Genomic DNA, 23,614 nt, shown 5'->3' with positions numbered 1-23,614 from the left:
TAATAAAACTTTTAATATGCCATTATTGAAGTAGCGAAATTGAATGCATCACACACAATCAAGGATCGCTAATTCACTATTCCTATTAATTTTTCCCATTCCCCACTTTGGAAGATAACATAACCACATTATTCACCCTTTAATATTTTTCTCAATTAAGAAATACAAGTTATAGTCAGGATTTACAAGGTTCAATCAAGAATTATTCATTTATAATCTTCAACTTCATTCTTTTTATTCACCAATTTAAGAAGCATAAAGCTTTGAATTGGCCTTACAAAACTGAACCGATGATTTTATTTACTCATAACCATGATTAATTCTCATTAAAGAAGAACCACGTTATCTCGGCCTTAAAAAAATTTAATTAAGAAGTACCCCCTCAAAGGCATATTAAACTCACTCGTTTAAGAAGTATAATATTTACTTATTCTCTACAATATTTAACAAGGAATTATTCATTCAAACTCATTTTTATTCTCCTCATTTTTCTTTGATTAAAGAATAACATGTCTCTAAGAAGTCGGACATAATGTGTCCTGGCGTCTGTCCCGTTTTCTTAATTTTCTTTTAATAAGAACTTAGATTCAGTGGCTCCTTAAAACTACTGTTCTTCAAGGACTGTCTACAAGGCAGAGTCCGGTAATAAATTGGAATGGACTTACTTGAAAATCCGGTATAAGCTGCGTTCTGTTCTCCATGGAAATAACAGACGTCACTCTGCTCCTATAACTGGTACTGGATTTCAGGTAGATGCAATAAAACAAGCACTGAAAGCTTATTTCATCTTGTGGCATTAATGAAATGTCCTTAGACGGAAAATAACAATTTTATCACTGCACTTTTCTTCAACACAAATCTACACTGTTTAACTTAGCATCCGTACATTATTGCAACAACACAGCGCAGCCAAGGATCAAAATCCAATCCTAGAATAATTCTCGACTATACCCCTCGTCGCAGATCCCCTTCCCCCTACTTATCGCTTCAGTTCCCTCACATCGCCAATCAGCAATTAAAAATTCTCTCTTTTCAAGTGCCACGCAAAGAAAACATACTCCTATTGGAAGATTTTTTATAAAATTTCGTCTCCTCCCACAAACATTTTATAATTTTCGTTTTAATCGACCCACGTGCTCGAGTTTTTAAATATCCATGGGAATTTCGCATAATTTGTCTTTAGGTCAATATTAGTAATGGCCGCATGGTGCAAGAAAGCCTATGGCTTATGCTGCACCAGCCAAAAAAAAAAAAAAAAAAAAAAAAAAAAGGACCGAATAAAACAATGATAATAAAAGATGATGATAATAAAAGATGATGATAATAATAATAATTAATAAAAGAAAAGGAAATTACACCTATTATCCTATGCGCTTCCCTCACCCGAAGGTACTATCCAGATGACCTTTGAATTTTCCCAAACTGTCAGCCTCTACCACCCATGTAGGCAACTTATTCCAGTAATTTATAACTTGCTGGCTAAAATAAAACTAACTTTCTGCAGTCCAATCTAAACATTTCCCCCGTAACTTGAATTTATGTTCCCTAGTTCTAGCATCATTTATAATCTTGAAGATTTTGTCCTCATTCATTTTATTTATGCCTCTCAGAGCCTTAAACACCTCAATCAAATCTCCTCTAAGGTGTCTAGTTTCCAAACTCTGCAACCCACATATTCGAAGTCTTTCTTCCTAAGGAAGAACGCCCTTTTGCCGATCTCACCAGGCGAGTTACCCGTCTTTGCACCCTTTCAAGAAGTTCGATGTCTTTCTTTAGGTGCGGTATCCATACTTGAACACAGTATTCCAAGTGTGGTCTAACAAAAGCCTTATATAATGGGATTATCACATCCCTATTTCTACTTGCAAAAGTTCGATAGATCATCGATAGGGCAAAATGGGCCTTCCTTGCATGGTTTAGAATGCTCATAGAATTTCATGTCTGACCGTATCGTAACACCCAAGTCCCTTTCCTCCAGTATTGGGTTTAGTTGAACTCCACCAAATGAATAAGTTATTTTGGGATTACTGTTTCCCAGGTGTAATACCTTACACTTTGTTGGATTAAAGCATAGCTGCCATTTCTCTGACCATTCCTGAAGTCTATCTAGGTCTCTCTGAAGAAGCTTAACTACTCATTAACTACTCTACCAATCTTAACATCATCTGCAAATTTAGACATCACGCCCTCTATCCCCTCATCGATGTCGTTTATGAAAATTAAAAACAACAGTGGTCCTAATACTGATCCTTGGGGAACCCCACTTCTTACATCAACCCAATCTGAGGAACAGCCATTTATCACAACCCTCTGCCTCCTGCCCTGAAGCCATCCTGCTATCCATCTAAGGATTTACCCAGTGATTTCAACCTGTTCCAGCTTATAAAGCAACCGCTCATGTTGGACTGAGTCAAAGCTTTGCTGAAATCTAAATAAACAATGTCAAAATTATTCCCTAAATCCAGCTCGTGAGTGACCCTTTCAAAATAGAGAACCAGATTTGTTAAACATGATTTCTCCTTTACAAAACCATGCTGGTATCCTTGAGAATTTCAATTCTATCCAAATGATCCTGAATTCCACTCTTGATCATTGCCTCCATGATTTTCCCTACCACTGAAGTCAGACTGACAGGTCGATAATTTCCCACTTCACTCTTAGAACCACCCTTATGTATGGGAGATACATTGGCACTTTTCCAATTAAGCGGAATCTCCCCAGAGTCTAGTGATGCTCGCATAATTAGCCTCAATGGTTCAATGCATTCATTTTCCGTCTCCCTTAAGATTATAGGGTATATTCCATCAACTCCAGGAGCCTTACTGGCCTGTAGGCTCGAAAGTTTTTTCATTAAATAATCGTGCGAAATTTCAATATCATTAATTACATATTTTTCAACTTCGCTCCCACAATTTCCCATTGCCACAAAAGGTTTTTCATTTGTAAATATCGATGCAAAATAACTGCTGAGTTCATCTGCAACGGCAGCTGGTATATTTAATACTATCCCCTTTCCCTTACGTAAAGGTCCGATCTGGTTTGTCCTGCTCTTCTTGGCATTTACATATGTGAAGAGTTCCTTATCCTCCCTCTTTGCTCTGTTTGCTAGTGATTTCTCATAAACTGCCTTTGCCTGTCGAAATTTTTTTCTGTGGCTCTATTACAGATCATCTTGTAGCTGTTATAGGCTTCAGTACTTTTTATTGCTCTGTAACCTTTCCATGCCACCTTTTTCTGCTCAAGTAATGTGGCAACTTCACTATTCATCCAAATTGGAACCCTCCTCGTGGAGTATTTTTTTACTGGTGAATATGCATTCAAGGCATCTGTGATTAATATTTTAAAAGAATATCACAGTTCAATTGTATTCATTCTCTGCGCGATATCTACCCAGTTAATAGAGGCCATGTAGTACCTTAAGGCATCGTAATTTCCTTTTCTGAAATTAAAACCGATTCCTTTGCCTTTTACTACTGCTACCTCTCTCGCCATCATCTACCGTAGAACTCCGTGATTACTGACTGCTACTGGTTCCTCTACTGTCAGCCCTGTTATGTCATCTGATTTATGGGTGATGATGAGGTCTGGGATATTCTTTTCTCTGGTACTTTCCCTGACATGTTGATACAAATAACAGTCATCTAGTTGATTTAAAAATTTTGTTCCCAATGTCGAGTTTCCTTCCCATTTACTCCAATCAATTAGAGGCAAATTGAAATCACCCATAATAAGACATTGACGATTACTTGCCCATTCCATTTACATGTAGAGGCTTTCGTCATAATCTTCACAATCACCTGGTCTGTAGATTACTCCTACTCGCATTAAACCTTTGTTTCCAACTATCTCACACCATACAGATTCTATTCTAGCATGTGAAACGTCTGAATCCGGAAAAGCTATCGTCGCACTCAGACTGCTTCTGATAAGAAGCATTACCCCATCACCCCTTCTATCTACCCTATCCTTCCTAAATACATGATACAAGCCGTACTGAAACTCACCATCCGCAATTTCCGGGTGCCACCACGTCTCCGTAATATATCAGTAACGGCCGTGTAAAGGGCGATACAATATATGGGAGGTTGGTTAAGGGTTTTAGGCGCATCAGTGACTTAGACCATATTGCACCACATATTTTATGTCTGTGTTCTGTGGTCGATTTTCCGTTTGCTGGACGAAAAACCCGAATTTTCGGGAGAAAAAAAAATCCTACCTGCGATTGAGATCGACTAACTCAGCTCAGTCACGTTGTAAAAAAGCCCCATAAAAATTCCTCGCGTTATTAACGGGATTCGAACTTAGGTCTTTTCCTGAGTTGGTATAATCACCGTCTTCCCTGTGTGGGGAGGACGATGATTATACCAACTGTTCTACCCACGAGGGTATATGGAAAGTATCCAGACCCAAACCGTTAAAAAAACCGGTCATAAGTCACCTGAGAATAACCTCATCTACCGGTGATATTATGACTATAAATTGCGTGGGTTCTCTGGTCAGTTTAACTGTTTTTCTGCACGAAAAAAAAACGAATTTCCGGGAAGTGTGGATCTTGCTATCCTCGCTTGAGACTGAATAACACAGCCCAAAATATTTCCTCACCTCACTGACATAATTCGAACCCAAGCCATTTCCACCCGTTGTCGGGAGGATGGTGATTATAACCACTCTGTTACACCCGCGGACTATAACATAATTATAGCAAAAGATAGTAGGAAGACTCAAAACTATGAATATACTCGAGCTCCAGGTTATCAATGGACGGTTCTGCCTATTAGAGTTCGCTTTCCCTTATGACATCATCATCGATTTCAAATTTCATTTATTTCAGATAATTTTTAATTAAACTTAACAAACAGAAGATTTACAGTGTTACATCTGGAAAAGATGATATTTCAAAGCCACTGCAGTGTGAGACTTCTGAGGATGCAGTATCCTGATGAAACAGAACGTCTTTGATAAGCAATTCGCATTTCTGAAAAGAGATCAACTGCTTTCAGAAGTTTCGGAACCCATCTTAATGAAAATTTTCTCAAGCCTAGAGTACTCTGAATAGAGTTTAGAGTATTCTGTATTATGACGAACACGTTAGCTCACATGTCCCGTAGTGACAGTTAGATCTGAGGGCATAATATCACACATTAAATCAAGGCTTTTCTGGAGTTTGAACAGTAGAAGGTGCAATCTCTTCCACGCTTAAATTCTGTAACCCTGAAATTCGCCGATGTGCGGAAGACAACTTAATTAACCACAGTCCTAAAGCCAAGCTCTGTCTTATATCTCGCAAAATAAAAATAAAAAGTCTGCTGCTCCCAAGGCTCATCTTCAAGAACACCTCGCCCTTAACTAATCCTAGTTGGCAAAAGCTTATCACAAATACTTTTCACACTGCTTCGAAAATTAAACTGGACTTTTCCTTTAGCTTTCGGCCTTACTTTTCTTTTAACACTGTACAAATCTGCCCTGCCATGGAATACTGTTACAGCTGAAAATGGTGCTCAGGGAACCTCATAAACGTCTAAACTCTATTCTAAAGAGAGCAGTCAGGTTAATGATCCCTCTCTTATAAACTTACTCCACTCTCTCGCACACAGACACTCGGTTTCTGAGCACGCCATTTCTACTGATCGGAGCGATATTCATAGACATATCATTAGAGATTTAGCATCAGTAAATTGAATTGGCATCAGTAAATCCACTTTGTTCCAAGCAGTTAGAATACGTGCATCAACTAGTCACCATCTATCTACAATTAATATTTAAACTCAGGCCGACGCGTGCGGATGTGCAGGTTGTTCACCGTATAAAGGCACAAAATCGATGGCGGGGGGAGGAGTCGAACAGTTTACAAAAGTTAAAAATAAATTAAAATACATAAAAGTTAAAACTTTTATGTATTTTAAAAATAATTAATAACGAGTATGAGTATTCTCGTTCTTGGTTGTAGTTTACAATAAACATTACTAAAAATTTGTGGGCACATTATATTATCATCTATAATTTGTTTATTTTATCGTTTTCACAATAAAATAAACAAAATTTTAAAAAGGATGGCTGCAGGATAGATGTGCGGAATGTATTTTTCAACCAGTGAGTGCAAACTACCATCAGGTGCCATGGAAGTGAGTAGTTCGAATAAATTTTAAGGAAAGATTGGATACCAGCTCAGCCTACCACTGAGTTTATTTACTGCACACAGCAAAAATTGTTTTTGCTGTGTGTAGTAAATTTTAATTGTGAGTTGAGATATGTGCAGGGCGGGATTAATGATTACGCAAAACATCTAGGTGCGTGGGGGGCTCAGTTGACAAAGGGTGCCTATGGTTGGCTGACCCTTGGCCCAAAGTTGATATTAGGCAATATGTTGAAATGCAGTCACAGCGAGCCCTCGTGCAACCAAATTTATCCCAGTTAAGTCGGAAAAATACGAGCATTTACCAAGTTACATACAAACTCTGCATAAATTTACGTTTGATGCAGGACTCTAAATTTGATGTACACGCAATTATTGAACATCTAGAAAATGTTAGTAATCACTTTAAAGAATATAAAAGGGATCAGACTATTGAAAATATTAATTCTGCTAAACAAATGACAGATATTTTACAGAACTGATCCAATTTTTCCAGACGTAAGTAATTAAAAAATAAATTGAAAATGATTGGAAAACATTTAACTGTTAAGTTTTTTTTTTTTTTTTTTTTTTTTTTTCACTACACCAGACACGACCATATCATCTCTCACGGAAACATTTCAGTTGTTAAAAGAACAGGTGAAATACAACATTACAACAATTTAACGTTATAACGTAAATAAATAAAAAAGCCGGATAAAAATACTGCAAAGGTTTTCATTTAAAATTAACTAATAATAAAAACCAAAATGAAAGTGATATTCAGGGAGTAGCTCTGTTTGATGAAAAAAAACTTTGCAGTCTTTCAAACAACAAAATACGAATCCAATCGAAGTTTGAATTTTATTTGAAAAAAAAAAAAAATCAAACTGATTTGTTTCCAAATATCAGTGGCTAGACGAATTTATTTAATGCTGCTGGTGTCAGTAGCTTCAGGAAAACGAAACTTTCTCGAAATTAAAAATTAATAAGAACTATTTTAAGATCCACTATGTCTCAAGAACGTATGTCAGATCTGTCAACAATATCAGTAGAAAATGATAAAGGCACTCATCCACACATGTGCATTATTGTCCAAAAACTGGGTGTGTTATCTGGTCGGTTTCCTGTTTTGCTGGACGAAAAATCAACGTTTCTGGAATGGGGAACCTTACTCTCCTTAACTGAGACTGACTAACTCGGCCACGAAGTGAAAACAAGGCCCATAAAGTTTTTCGCGTCATTGACGGGATTCGATCTTAGACCTTTCCATAGGGAGCGCAACACGCGAGGGAAAATAAGACAATGTGATTATTTATAGTGCAACAAAAATTAAATTAGAATTTTTTACTCTTAAAACTAATTTTTGTAATTTTTTTGTAACCTAAATATATTTCGTTGGCTTTTTTTTTTCCATTTATGTTAAAGAAAAATTGATTTTATTATTTTTCTATTATTATCCTATTATGATAAACATTCTGATAAAAGCCATTTTATCAGAATATAGTTGTAGTTGCTTTTTTTTTTTTTTTTTTTTTTTTTTAATCCCAACATGTACATAACAATAAATACATAATAAAATGTACTGTGTTATGCATTCATTGATCATTATGAAATATACACTGGTGTGCAAAACTTAAGGACCAACACTATTTCTAAACGTTACAACCACAAAATCAAACGAAACCGCCTGGGGCGATTTGCATAACTGCGGCCGTTCAGTAGAAAGCTGGTGCACATGCAAAATTTGAATCGTGATGAGAGGGCTCACATAAACAGATAAAAGCAGCAGTTATGTGCAAATTACCGAATGGTGAGCACGATTGTTACAAACGTTTGATTGGTTTCATACAGTGCTACAGACAACGAAATGGCCAGACAACATCTGAATGACTTTACCCAGGGTCGAATAATTGGGAAGCTCGAGGAAGCTCGATGGGCCTACAACCTCCACCGATATCAATCCAATAGAGCACCTTGTGGGACACTATGGAAAGGCATATCAGGCGTCTGAATACAGCAATTACCTCCATAGCTGACCGCATTACACACAGCTTCGTTGGCCATACCGCCCGAACGTTTCCGACATCTTGTTGAATCAATGCCACGTCGGATTGCTGTTGTACTGAGGGCAAAAGGAGGACCTACGAAGTATTAGGTATGTGGTCATAATTCAGTGATCACTCAGTGTAAATTACAAGGTGACACAGAAGCCTATGGCAGATATAAGCTAGTCTGTAATCAAGTCACAAAGGTGATTAGGCAAGCGAAGGCAGATTACGAGAAATCTTTGGCAAAGGATGCTAATGAAAACAGCAAGGACTTCTTTACTTATATAAACTCTGAAAGGAAGGGGATTAATCAGATAGGTCCACTTGATATCGATGGTTCGACTGTTAATGATCCTGCTCAGATAGCTAACAAACTGAATGAGTATTTTGCATCTACATTCACATATGAGGAGTTATTAAGGGAGGAAAATGCCAGAAGTTTATTAAACTGTAACAGGGTGCTTAATGATTTCGTAATAACAGAGAGCAAAGTGGAGGAGAAATTGTTGAAGTTAAAACATAAGAAAGGCACCTGGGGTGGATGGGATCTATTCAGTTATATTAAAGGAGGCGGCAAAGGAAGTAAGCAAACCCTTAGCCACAATTATGAGCGCATCCTTGGACTCAGGGGAAGTCCCGAAGACTGGAGATGTGCAGTATCGAAGTTTTCTGAGCAATACAGACAGGCTGCCAGAGCAGGTCATTGTGTTTTGTCAATGATATACTGGAGGTAATTATCCCTTTGTATAAAGCAATAGTAAGGCCTCGCCTTGAGTAAGTAAAGTAAAAAGTAAAGTGCAGCCATTATCAACCCACTGCAGGATGGAATGCTCCTCAACAATTCATGTTGAGGGAAATGGACCATAATCTGCCACGCTGGTCCAGTGCGGGTTGGCAGATCGACCGTATTCAGCAATCAAGGGCTTGAACCCCGGTCTACTCAAAGAGCGTGTGCTACTGCACTCCCGCTCCTGCCCACTCGGCTACGGGGGCCGCCTTGAGTACTGCATATAAATTCATGGAGGAACTGGACAAAATTTTAGAGGGAATGGTTGTGTGAATTTTTTATTTTTTCTTGGCTGATGCTGCATAAGCTCATACGCTTGCTTTCTTGCATCTATTACTATTACTAACTATTTTTTTTTACCTGTTAGAAGAAGAGCATTTCTACCAAGAATCCATCACATCTGCACGAATTTCTTTGGGAATTAAAACTTTCATCTGCAGACATTATGTTCGTTACATTTTCAAAAGTTCTTCACTTTACTTGTTTTATTCGTTCTGAAAAATAGAAAGTATTATTTTTATTGAAATTTTGCAACCATATTTATAGAAGATAACACCATGTAAGAAGAGTTTGATTTAACTGTTTATTAATTTTAGTTACTGACATTAATTTTTCTCTAGCGAAAACACTTTGGAGGCAACTGAAGGTTTATATTTTTGCGACATTTATATGTATTATATAAGTGGGTACCAGTAACATGATATACACTGAATGGCCACTTTATTAGGTACATCAACCCCTTTTATCAAATGTAAGGCCCCTTCAGCATTATCACGTGTTGTACCATGCAGGTAGGCAGATATGTAGAAATGCCATATCTGCAATTCACTGTGAGAATGAGTAAGCTGAAAGATTTAAGTGACCTTGAAAGTGTTAGTGGCGCCAGAAGCGCAGTATGAGTATCTCAGAAACCGCAATTTAATGTATGACTTGTCTCGAGTGCATCGAGATTGGTCCAATAACCAAGCAACAGTCAACATGTTATTTGGTCACTGGAAGCTATGGAAGAATCTTCAGACAGCTCGTAGTTGAGGCCAAAGGCCTCTGATAAGTCTTGTGTAAGGTAACAGAAAGGCTATAGTCAGAAAAAATAACAACCCCAATTCAGTGGCGGATTTAGCACTTGAGAGGCCCCAGGCGCAATTCAATTTTGAGGTCCCCCTCTAAATATTTTCGGTACCACTACAGTGTGCATTCTACGCGCACGTTTTTACTATAGCACGCGCTCTAGATTTGGTGTTGCGGTTTTAATCATTTTGGTTGCGCAATTCTTTCATATACATTTTAACTAATGTTTAAATGAAAAAATGGCACAACTAAGCATTAATGATAATACGCATTCTACTTCAGATTCACTTAGTTCGCATAGATATTTCATATAATATGTAGGGATATTTGCATAAGAGTTTACTAACTTCTCATCTTAAATTATAGTTTTATTCAGTAACGGTAATAATGTTGAGTGTAAAAATTAAAAACGAAACAATTTTATTTTTTTTTTTTTGAGACCTGAGATTTGAGGCCCCTCTATTTAAGAGGCCCAAGGTGCGCCTGTGCGGAAATCCGCCACTGCCCCAATTCGAAGAAAACAACATAATCCGTGGACCCATTCAGTGAGGCTGTTGTTGTTATTTGGTTTTTAGGAGCATTAGTACATTATTAACTAAGGCCATATTGCTCCGGGGATATGCGGTGGACATTCCCTGACCTTTCCGCATCCTCCGTATTTGGTGGTCACGGGCTCGAACCGAACCCCTGTCTAATCAAGAAGCGTGTGCTATGCACTGCTGCTCCTGCCGACCTGGCTGCGAAGGCGCCCCATTCAGTGAGGCATCAACAGTGTAGCCTGTTAGTGAAATGGTGTGGGGAGGGTTTTCCTGGCGTATACGGGACTCCTTTATACCAGTAGAGCGACCTTTGGATGCCATATCTGGAAATTGTTTCTGACTAGGCGCATCTCTTCGTAGCTGCAGTGTATTCATCTGAGAATGGATTCTTTCAAAAGGATAACCCGCCATATCAAGGCGCCTCCGTAGCCAGGTGGGAAGGAGCAGCAGTGCGTAGCACATGCTTCTTGATTAGACCGGGGTTCGAGCCCGTCACCACCAAATACGGAGGATGCGGAAAGGATCAGGGAATGACCACCGCATATCCCGGAGCATTATGGTCTTAGCTGCTAATGCTCCTAAAAACCAAATAAACAGAAACAACAAACAAACAACCGCCATATCATAAAGCCAGAATTCCAGTTACTGGTGCCAAGAACATGGTAGTGAATTAGCCTATTGTGGTAGCCTCCTCAATCATGAGATGGGATGAAGTGGAACGAGCTCTTTGGAGTAGAGATGTATGTATGTATTTGTGTAGGGCGGCACCTGAAACGTTAGTTCATCTCCGCCTCGTTTCGCTTTTAAGATACTGGACTCTGTAGAAATGGCCAAAAAGGAATTGGCTGTTTGGCTACCCAGAATCAGCAGGTCGGTAACGCGCCGCTACCACCACAGGAAGGTAAACCAGGGGCTACCAGCCAACAACAGCAGCAGCAGAAGAGAGGGACGCCAAGAGCCCAACAAAGTTCGAGCCAAAGGCTATCCAAAACTTGTTAATAATAAAAAAACAATAATAATAATAAAATAAGGATATCTTAACAACTATACAAAAATTAAACACCGTACACAAGATTAACCCTCAACATATTGAGATAATCAAATGATACTTTGAGGTTTTCAAAGTAAACAAAGCAAGTAATCTCGTTAAATTTTAAAAATTAACATAAATATCAAAGGTATATACAAGATCAGAGAAAATAATTAAGGATAATAATCCCCAACAAAAAAATGAAAAAAGCCTAGGCCAGTACCGTTTAACCGACAAAACTTTACACAAGCATTTTAGCACAGAAGCAGGCACAAACCTTATAAACAGCTTAAGTTAAATGTGACAACCAGTAAATCCTGCAATCATCAGTAGCAAAGCCAGTCAGTTAACAGCCAGGCGAGCAATTTCAGGAGCACAGGAATTTATCCTTAAATTGAGTTGTAAGTCGAACACTTGTAGAGTTGCAAAAAGGAAAAAAAAAAAAAAAAACACAAAACAAGTCCAAAATTGAAGTTTGGAGTAGAGATCTTCAACCATCCAATTTGTTTGGATTGGGGGCGCCTCCGGGTTTCCTATAGCTGCGCCGTATACTCTGTGCGGTAAAACAGTACTCTGTGAAAGCTAGAAGTGTGACTAGTGTGTTGTGTTGTGATCTGGCTTTCCGCCGCGGGGTCCCCTGATGGGACTCCACGTTGCCCACCATTAACCTCTGGGAGGTAGCCAGGCAGCCCCAAAATCTCTGGCAGGTCTCTGCCAGGATCGCCTGAGCTTCCTGACAGAGACAAAATAAAAAAAATAAAGAGGGAGAGAAAGAGTAAGAAAAGGAGGATATAGTTTAGGGGGAGAAAAGAGGGAGATAGGTTGAGCCTTGAGCACGAAAGCGAAGGTATCCTCAGGTGAGATGGAATGTCTCCATCAGGCAAAAGAGGGGGAAGGAGAAGGGGAACAAAAATTACAGTGCAAGGGAGCACTGCGTAGGTCGCCATTTCGCAGGTGGAGTCAAGTCCAGATTATTTTCTTGTGGGAGAGCCAGCTAAGTCAACATGCTCCATGTTGACTCAACTGGACCGTGGACCGCTTTCGAGACATGGTTGAGTTCAAATCACGACGAAGCCAGACTTTTCTGAGGGTAAAAGGGGATCTACACGCTATTAAGTATGTGTACCTAATAAAATGGGCATTCAGTGTATGTATAAGAGTTTATAATATTCATATAATTGTTTTTCACTTTGCTATGGATACCAAACGAAGGTGCAAGTTATCTCCAGACCGTTCTTTATGTTTGCGGATATTATATAAGTCCGAAGCAAGAGAAGCATAACATCGTTGGTGGCGGCGCAGTTTTCAGTGCAAATGAAGCCTATTCTGCAAACACTACATTAGAAGGGATAGTTTCGTGGTAAGTGTATGCCTTTTGCTATACCTAGTCTGCACGTGTAGTACAGTGGTATCGTCACCGTCCTCTTCACACCGGGTGGAAAACGCCCGGATTCGAATCCCGTCGATGACGCGAGGAAACTTAATGGGCTTTTTTCACTCAGTGGATGAGTTAGTCGGTCTCAGGCATAGATAGAAAAGTTTTTCCCCCAAAAACTGGGTTTTTCGTCCAGCAAAACAGGCAAATCGACCAGAGAACACACGCAATTTAAAGACACAAAACACATGGGTAGATGTAATCAATTCCGGGTGACCCTAATAAATAATTTTTTTTTTGCTATACCTCGAATATCGAGAGAACCCACAAACCATCATGACTGACGGATATATCAAAGTTCTGCCAATCGAAAAATTATAGTGTATCTCAAGACCCAACAGACCATCTTCTATTGCTCCAGTGCCACACAACGAACCATACCCCCTCCCAGAGAAGAGTGTCCAGAATTGGATAATGGGGAACTGTATAATTGGAATTACACTTCAGAAGCTTGTTCAAGTAAATAGTAAAAAGATCAGCAATAATTGGTGACTTAGTGAGGTACTTTAGTCTAATCAAATCCAGTGCAGTGCTCTGATACCTCACTTAAAAGTTTGGAACCCACTGGGTCTTGGCATTGAGATTTCCACACAAAAGATGTCACTTATGCACACTTTTATACTGTTGCAGAATACCTGTACTATTTTTTTTAATTTGACTGTCCTTCAAGGAGCAATTGATATCAGTCACAGTCCAGGCATCCTTTCAGAGACTGTTCAAGTAAAAGTTTTAATGCTGTGTTGCATCCCAATGAAAACATGCATCCGTCGATTCCTTTTGAGTATTCTTTATATTAAGCGAGACAACGGAAATAAGAAGCATATGGTCGAGATCGTGTATGGCAGCTCTCGTGGGTAGCACAGTTGGTATAATCAGGGTCTGGAAAAGAAGTGGGTTCGAATCCAACACGAGGAATTTTTATGGGCTTTTTCACAACCTAGGTGAGCTATCCAGTCTCAGGAGAGAGTAGCGTGGTTTTTCCCCTCCAGGAAATTTCTGAGTTGCTTAAAATCCTACAACAACAACAACATCATGTATGGCCAATATAAATGAGATGCAACATGTTGAAGTTCCTTCCGGGTTCTACTGCCTTGCTGCCTCTGGGGCAGCAAGGCAGTAGATCTGCACTATGAAGGAGAATGGCCTGCCAAAATTAAGTTGCAGCCTGGCACACAATGTAGCAAATAATCTCGTTGTTCCAAGAAACAGTCTTACTTCCGCCATTCCGTATCAAGATGGGAGTCAAATAATTTGTAAATCACTAGATTCTCAAAGTAACACCTTCCAGCATGTACAACCTGTGTTTCCAAAATTGTATGATGCAAAAGTAAGAAGTGGCATACTTAATGGTTCAAAAGTTAAGCAGATGTTGCTTAACAAAAACTGAACGACAGGCTGATGGCGAATGAAATTCCTAGCAGCCGATTCGTGTTGAAGTGAATAGCTTTCTTGCAAACATTAAGAATGAAAATTACAAAGTTGTTGTTGTTGTAGGGTTTTAGGTGCACCGGCGACTTAGACCATATTTCTTCTCATCTATTATGTCTATGATCAACTTGCTTGTACGAAAAAAAAAAAAGGGGGGGGGGGAGGTTCAGGAGTAAAAAACCATACAACCCCGCGCCTCAGACCAACTAACTTGAGCCAAGCTGTGAAAAAGTCCCATAAAAATTCCAAGCGTCATCGACAACGTTGAAACTGAGGTCTTTTCCACCCGGTGTGGGGAAAACGGTGATTATTATCACTGTGCTACCTGTGAGAGCAAAATTACAATGAACTAGTACAAGGTGATTGAAAGTTAAGGAAAACTGGGAAGTAGTATATCAATCAAGCTCCATTACTTTTATTCTCACCTGGATTTTTTCAGACCAAATTGTGGCGATGTTGGTGAAGAGCAGGGGAAGAAATTCTACCAAGACAAAAAAAGTCAATGGAGAAGACATACCAAGGAAGGTGGGATGAGTGAATATATCTAGTTTTGGTTAGAATGATCACACTGTTCACAAAAGACAAAGATAATAAATTTACATATTTAAGGAAATCTTTTTTGATTAACACTAGGAGGGATTTCTACTTTCGTTTATGATTTTTTAGCTTGTTGTTTACTTGTAGCAAAGATTAATATTCTGTTCTGTACAGAAGGTAATCATTATTAATAAATCTCATATAGTATTACTGAATATTCACTTTTCTTTCATTTTCTTTTATGGTGGCAGACACATCAGCACCAGAACTGTTGATCTGGAAGAACACTGATCCTCAATCACGTTGAAGAATTTTTCCAAAATTGTATGATGCAAAAGTAAGAGGTGGCATACTTAATGGTTCAAAAGTTAAGCAGATGTTGCTTCACAAAAACTGAACGACAGGCTGATGGCGAACGAAATTCCTAGCAGCCGATTCGTGTTGAAATGAATCCGCCAACGTGTATATGGGCTTGAAGAAAATGATGGTGACAGCACACAAAGGACAGCAACAGCAAAGAACAGAATAGCTTTATCCATATCATCTTCAGAGAGTAAAAGGACTTACTGAAGCGGACTTCCTACCACGAGAAGTGTTTTGTACTTGGTTTCTGCAGATGTGTGCTTCTGATCAGCATTTACTATCCGCTATATTGTTTACTGATGAAGCTGGATTTATTAGGATGGTGTGGTCAATTTTCACAACGCTCATCGATGGGCTGAAGAAAATTCCCATGCCATTGTTCAATCTAGACACCAGCAACAATTCAGCATGAATACGGGTAGGAATAATTAGTGAAAATTTAATCGGGCCTGTTGAAATTTTGAGCTGGTGAGGAGGTCAATGGTGAAACTTTTGCAGGCTTGTATTCAGGCGCACGGTGGTCATTTTGAACATTTCCTGTAAACGTAAGCAGATAGTTGCTGGAACACTGTTTGGGAGATTAATAGGAGCATCCTACTGCAATTTTTTTAAGAAAATTTAAAAGAGTTCTGGAAGTAAGACGATGTCATTCCTCGCATATGATGGAAGACATGCATCTCATGTATGGACTGGCAAGATGTAATGCAGCCGAGTTTACGTACGACGAATCACTCATTCAAAAACTTTTTGGATAAGCGATTCCCTAATAAATGGATAGGTCGTACAGGATCCATCGCCTGGCCGTCACGCTTCTTAGCCCTGAATCCATTCGATTTTTACTTGTTGGCGGACCATCTGAAATGCTCCGCCAACGTGTGGAACAAGGCTGCCAGAAAATCCGACAGATACTTGGAAATTTTGAGCTGGTGAGGAGGTCAATGGTGAAACTTTTGCAGGCTTGTATTCAGGCGCACGGTGGTCATTTTGAACATTTCCTGTAAACGTAAGCAGATAGTTGCTGGAACACAAAAATGGCTGTAACTGAGAGACAAGACGAAATCAAAGCTCTTTTACATGAACTTTTTTTTTTTATTGTTTTTTGGTCTTAAATCCATCCCTGAAGTGGGCTCGACATGTGATTTACCCTGCATAATAGACAGAAGTTAACTACTTCGCTCTCAGGCCGTGAACTTATCCATTACTTCTAGTACAACTCGCGGCACCTACGCCCTTTCACAAATTACATAATTTGGGGAAATTCTACCCAGATACTAAGTCAGATTTAATTATGTAATTCAAACAAATGCAAAATGGTATTAACTGCCTAGAAGCAGAAATGATATTTGACTGCATTTAATAGGTTTTGCTAATAACTTATTTTAATAAATTTTACTGGTTAGGAAATTTCAGCGAAGTTTATTTACGTTACTATATACTGTATATATATTGATTCCCTTTACATTAACATTTCAGTTAGCTTGCAACATAGCTTTGAATATGTTCTTCTAACATACTTTTAGGATATCCTGGGATATTTGGATTATTTTGACGCTGTGTGTGATATCATATACCTCTGCGATATCTGTGTTCAAATGCGAACAGGCTTCTTGATGGATGGTATCCCGGTAAGTCATAAAAAGAATTGTTGGATATATTTTCGAGCATTTATTTTCAATAAAATCAAAATAAGAGGCATAAAGTTGCCTCGTATGTCTTTAAACAGAATTAGGTTTAGATTATCCCACAGACCAGAATAAATGAGCACTATGCCCTATTATATTATATTTATAATAAAATAGAGTTTATTCTGTTTATAATATTCTGTTATTCTACTCTATTTCTGTTTATTCAATTCATTATAAAAATGAATTTGCACATAGCCCTCATGGGTAGCCCAGTTGGTATAAGCATCGTCCAAGTCCCGTCAATGAAGCGAGGAATTTTAAAGGGCTTGCTTTTTTTCACAACGTGGCTGAGTTAGTCGATCTCTGCACATACTGCTGAGCCCGAATAACTCAGCTAGAGGGTAGCATGGTTCCCCCCACCCCTTAAACTCGAGTTTTCCGGCAAAAACCTACAACTCTCTGCACATAAACGTTTATCGAATGTTTCTCCTCCTCTTCAGTGATTGCTACCCTTGCTGTAACAAATGCGCGAAATTCAAACTCATTTCTGTTTTGAGCACAAAACCATTTTTGAGAGAATTAGATGGGAAAAACGGTTGTTTTTCTTTGCAATTCCAAAATTTCAGCATTAATATGATTAAAAAATAAATAAAATTTCAAGGCGAAAAATCGCCTAAACCTAAAAATACAAAGACCGACCTGGATACCTGGATATTGTGGTCCTCTGTAGCAGTACATCAGAAATTTCGCTACTTTGTCGCTCGTTTGTTACTTTGTAGGGACCTTCCATCATATTTTTATAACATAAAGAATTTATCTAAGATAGAAACTGCGTCTACTTACAAATTTTTCTTAAACAGTATACATTAATGTAAACTATTTAAGAGAAACACCTTAGTGTTTTGTTTTCAGTTCTGAAACTTTTGAGAAACTCTTCACAACATGAACGAGTTAGTCTTTCTGACCTAAGCTGCCTCAGTACAACTCCAAATAACACACAACATGGCAAGGTCGTTCAAAAAAAGGTTAGGTTGAAAACTAAGTTGTGTTTTACGGAAATTATCTCGTTTACTTTTAGACTCGTTAGACTGCATACTGTCTTGCATTGCATTTTTAATTGCATACAGTCTTGGAAGGCTCTACGAAATAAGTTACACAGTGACGTGCTCGTCACTGTAAACGCCATATTGTCACCGCTGCTAAGCATCACTCCTAGAGGATACAATACAGCCAGAGTGCTCTGTTGTTCAGTAGAAACAGCAATAGTAATTGCTAAATTTATACCCATACCGACGTTCAGTTCAGATTTAGACAATTGAAATCTTTTCATTTAATTCACCCTTACAATTTATTAAAACAATATGTTTGTTTCTTTACTATTCACTAGTAGTGTAAAAATTTCCTCTTAATCTGTAATAAACAACCTTGCATTTTTGAATGTGTGTAGTATAGATTCATGAACGACACATATCGCTTGTGTCATCTTGAATATTCATTATCTTTCTGCAGGTGTTTGATCCTAGGATGTTAAGGCAATATTATATCAGCCAACCCCAGTTCTATAGGGATGTTGCAGCCATACTGCCTACAGAGACGGTTGCTAAGATACTGCCAGGTAATTTTTGGTTGGTAATATATGTATATTGTAGTATATTATAGCGATGGGCAAAATGAATCTTTTGGTTGACTGGAATCAATCGAGTCATTAGAGAAAAGTGACCAAAGTCATTAAGTCACTTCCAGATAAGTATAAGCAACTTTAAAGCAGAAAGAAAGGAATACAGTGTAAGTCTGTCTTCTCGCTCTTCTGCAACGGGTATTGAAAAAAAATTGTAAACATATTACTTTATCAGAAAATTATTCTAAAGCAGAAAATCTGCATGAACAGGAAATCGTAAGCATTTATGATCCACCTTCCTAGCCTTTATGGATGTGCCGGGCAATTTGTAATAAACATATAAAATTAAATAAATTATCATTCAATATAACAGGCTGTGGGTAGTGAGTGAAGAATTTAACCGATTTGAGTCATTGAATGTCCAACAGATTCAATACCCAACTTTCCCGAGGGAAATAAAGTAACTTTATGTATATGAATTATAATGAATACCGTTTTAACCAAAATTTCACGGAAATTCAGTCCAAGGAATTTATCTCAAAATTCACCTATACCTAAAATACACTGGTTTAGAAAGAAAGGGAAAAAAATAGGTATTGGAAAATTATGAAGTGTGTAGTACGACTATGGGAGTACTGTTGGTATTATCACTGTCAACCACCAGCTTCTCTCAGTTATGGGCTGTTCTTGGAGCTTGCGCTCAGGTACACTGTTTATTTTTCCCTTGGAAACCAATAAAGCAGAAAGAAAGGAATAAATTTGGAATATCGATAATAAATAAATAAAGCAGAAAGAAAACCAATTTGGTATTCCCAAAGACGAATCCATTCGGGGAGGGGGTAACAGTACAGGAAAATCCGAAAATATCTTCACAAATACTTAATACAATAATACCGTATTAAAGGTATTATTATTGGTAGGAATAGTGCAAATTTTTAGTAGTATTCCCCACCTCTCAGAGCTCAGCCATTCCATGTGCTGATTGCGCATTTTATTTCACTTTTTTTTTTTTTAGACTAGTATCAAGAAATGTGATCACTTTTCTGGCATACACATTTGACTGCACATTTATTTTATTAGTTTATTATTCATACAATACAGGAAAAATCAATGTACTACATTCTTGATAACTCGTGAGTCGTGAAATATTATCGATATTCCTAACTTCTGCAAAGGAACTGAAAAACCTCAGGTTTTTCAGTTCAATGAAAAACAGTGAGTATGAGCTTGGCACATCCAGGGTCCTGAGCTGGATATCATCATTCTTCTCTTTCTTGGTGTTTCTCTCTCTGAAGGTAACTCAGAAATTTTTTTTGGCTGGTGCAGCAAACGCCTCTGACTTCCTTGTACCATATGACTAATAACAATAATAATAATACCAGTTGATCGAAGAAAGTGTACCGTACTACAAGCACGAACCCCAGGCAGTACTAGAGACCTCAACCCATAAGCTGTACTGGGATCGCGCCATAATAACGGATAGGACAGTCCCTCACAACAGACGGGAGATAACCCTTGTGGACAAGAAGGAAAAGGCTACCCATCTGATTGACATAGCGGTACCCAACACTAACAATCTGCAGAAAACCCATGGGGAAAAAATCAGGAAGTACACGAACCTAAGACAGGAGATCAAAGATATGTGGCATATGCAACAAGTAACAACCATCCCGATCATCGTGTCAACCACAGGTATGGTGCCACAGACACTACATAACAGCCTAACAGCATTAGGTCTCCCACTGAACACCTAGAAGGAACTCCAGAAAGTCGCAATCCTGAACACCTGTAGGCTATTCAGAGAGTTCCTCGACCAACAGTAACACCAGACATAACAACAACCACCCTGTGTACGTGATAGCAATACCCGTCACGAGGTGGAACCCCCAATCAGGGAGAAATAATATAAGGATAATAATAATAAAAAAAAAAAATAACGGGAGGGGTAGCAACACCCGTCACGTGGTGGAAATCCCCAATCAGGGAGAAATAATATAAGATCAATAATAATTATTGTAATTATTATTATTATGGTGATCACCCAGACTGAGTACACTCGTAGACACGACCAGGTAGCCAGGATAATACATCAGAAGCTAGAGAGGAAATACTAGTTGATCAAAGAAAGTGTACAATACTACAAGTACGAACCCCAGGCAGTACTAGAGAACCCAACCCACAAGCTGTACTGAGACCGCGCCATAATAACGGATAAGACCATCCCACATAACCCTCGTGGACAAGATGGAAAACGCTACCTACCTGATTGATATAGCGGTGCCCAAAACTAGCAATGTCCAGAAAACCCATAAGGAAAAAATTGTGAAGTACACGAACCTGAGACATATGGTCAAGGAGATGTGGCATATGCAACAAGTAACGACCATCCCGATCATCGTGTCGACCACCGGTATGGTGCCAATGACCCTACATAGAAGCCTAGCAGAAATAGGTCTCCCAGAGAACACCTACAAAGAACTCCAGAAAGTCGCAATCCTGAACACCTGTAGGACAGTCAGAGAGTTCCTCGACCAACAGTAACAACAGACATTACAACCACCCTGAGTACTTGCTAGCAATACTGGTCACGGAGTGGAATCTCCCAATCAGGGATAAATTATATAAGAGCAACAACAATAATAATAATATGAAAATATATCGCTGTGCTATAAGGCATCTCTGCTGTAGGGTTTAGGATAACTCAAGTGAATAGTGTTACTGCGCAAGTGACTTCGCCTGAACAATGTGTGCTGCCATCTATCGTTAATATGCCGATGTAAACCGCAACCAAATTATATGTTTTGTTCCTGCAAATATAATTGGAAATATATGCGATTCTATAAAGGTCAGAAACTTTAAAAAATATTCTGTATGTCAACAGTCATACCAACCAAAGGTTAAACTAGCGTTTCTTTATAAAGCAAATTTAGCTACTCAAAAATATGTCATCGGGAACAAGAGAGCCGGCCCTAGGGGGGGGGGTGCGAACAGTGCGAGCGCACAAGACCCCGCGCCGCTGACTGATTTTGCAAAATAAAAATGGTTTCATTTTTTTTTTTTTAATACTGTCGCAAAATCTAGCGACATCGCCATAAAATGGCCATATTTTTAATATACAGAAGAAATAAAATGTCAATAATCATGTTATTAACCTTATCTGAAAGCCCGCCAAGAATTCTCCAAAGAACACGGAAAAATACATTTTCTTTCAAATATATTTAAAATATCTCTCCTTACAAGTCGCTCAGACGTACGATAATATGTTGCCAGCGTTTGCATAGTTATCGTACTGTAAAGGCTAATATATACACCGACTAGGCTATTCATTTTAAGCCTCTTTAGTAGGCTACTCATTAACTACGCTTCTTTAGTAGGCCATTTACTCATTTGATCCTAATCTAGGCTACCGCAATATTATTGAGATCTCTTAGAGATCTTATAAACAATTAGGCTGATCGAAGCCTACAAATAAAAATAATAATTATATAATAATTTATTGGAGTTTCATTTGAAATTATTGAATAATTTTCCCCACAAATATGAATATATATATATATATGACAGCTGATCGTACATCGTACATTTTTATCGCGATTCGCGAGGTTTGAAAATAAATAACATATATCTATTTCGCAACATGACTAGTAGAGACAAAGATGCAGGAAGAAAGTATATGTGTGGCTCTGATAAATTGAAGAAAAAAAGAAAGAGAGAAGAAATTACGGAAAAACAGAGGAACTCCCTCGCAAAATTTTTAAAAACCGAAAATGTGCAACAAAACTGAAGAAACGCATAATTCACAGTTACTGGAAGATCAAACTCGCGGAAATGAAATTACGCCGTGCGACACCCACGAAAACGATCCTGATCATCATAAAGCCAGCTCTCGTCCTAATGAAGAGGAAAGCGATGATAAGAAAACTGAAGAATGGGAAGATAATCATGAAGCAGAGGGAAACGTACAGATGGAGGATTTTTTGTCAACGTCGAACAAAGAACAAGATGAATTATTTCGAGGACCGCAGCTTCAAGAGAATCAACAAAGCCACGAAGACGAAAATGTCGATATCAATGATCCTGGTATGGCCTGAAATTATAATTGATAAATTTAGAATGGCTATCATACAAAATGGCGTGACACGAGTAAAAAACTACGATTTTTCCTAAAGATAAAAATAACAGAAGTTTTTCTGAAAATTATTATTTAAGAAAATTAACGAATGGGGAACGTCAAGAATGAGGGTGGTTACTCTACTCAAAGTACAAAGATGCCACATTGTGTTATGCGTGTAAGTTATTCTCTTCAAATACCACTTCTCTGTGTTTAACTGTACATTTAAGTTCGCGATTACAAAGCCATGAAAGATCAGAATATCATTTACAAGCTATGTACAAATTGTTACAACTTGAAAAGAATTTGAAACTTGGAAACACTATTGACAAAGAACATGAAGACAGCGTTTAAAATGTGTTTGTGAACGAATAGTGGTTGCAATTTTATATTTATCAGAGCATAATTTGGCGTTCAGGGGCAGTAGCGATGCTTTATATAAACCGCACAACGGTAATTTCTCAGGTCTCATAGAATTACTTGCAAGATTTGACCCAATCATGAAACAACATTTGGATCGGTGCGTAGAATCAGCATCGCGTTCCTATTTATCTCATAGAATACAACGGCATCCGCTTTCAGAATACAAGATGAACTGATTTCTGCTTTGGCTAAAAAGGTTAGAAAACAAATAATAAATACAGTTCGGAAAGCTAAGTATTTCACAATTTTATTAGATTGCACTCCAAACGTAAGCCATCAAGAACAATTATCTGTTATTTTAAGATATGTTAATGTAGATAACTCTGAAAGTGATGTGAGTATACAAGAACGATTTATTTGTTTTGAAACAGTAAAAGACTCGACAGGAAAAGGGTTATCAGCCAAAACTGAAGGCATATTAGAAAAGGAGGAATTAGATTTAGGGAACTGTAGAGGACAGGGGTACGATAACGGAGCTCATATGAGA

The 23,614-nt window shown here is 38.3% G+C and overlaps 1 protein-coding gene across 1 annotated transcript in view; it reads left to right on the top strand.

Moving 5' to 3' along the window:
• LOC150084713 (cyclic nucleotide-gated channel alpha-3-like) overlaps positions 1-23,614 on the top strand; it is a 100,136-nt gene that overhangs the window by 22,013 nt on the left and 54,509 nt on the right. The window contains exons 4-5 of the mRNA XM_090376328.1: positions 16,871-16,975; positions 18,485-18,590. Of these exons, the coding sequence (XP_090232454.1) occupies positions 16,871-16,975; positions 18,485-18,590 (211 nt within the window). The remainder of the gene's footprint in view (positions 1-16,870; positions 16,976-18,484; positions 18,591-23,614) is intronic.

Source organism: Mastigoproctus giganteus, chromosome 6 (genome assembly GCF_048544385.1).
Source record: "Mastigoproctus giganteus isolate SK-2022 chromosome 6, ASM4854438v1, whole genome shotgun sequence".
Lineage (NCBI taxonomy): Eukaryota > Metazoa > Arthropoda > Arachnida > Uropygi > Thelyphonidae > Mastigoproctus > Mastigoproctus giganteus.
The sequence above is the reverse complement of the archived record's forward strand: the minus strand, read 5'-3'. Positions and strand labels throughout refer to the sequence as shown.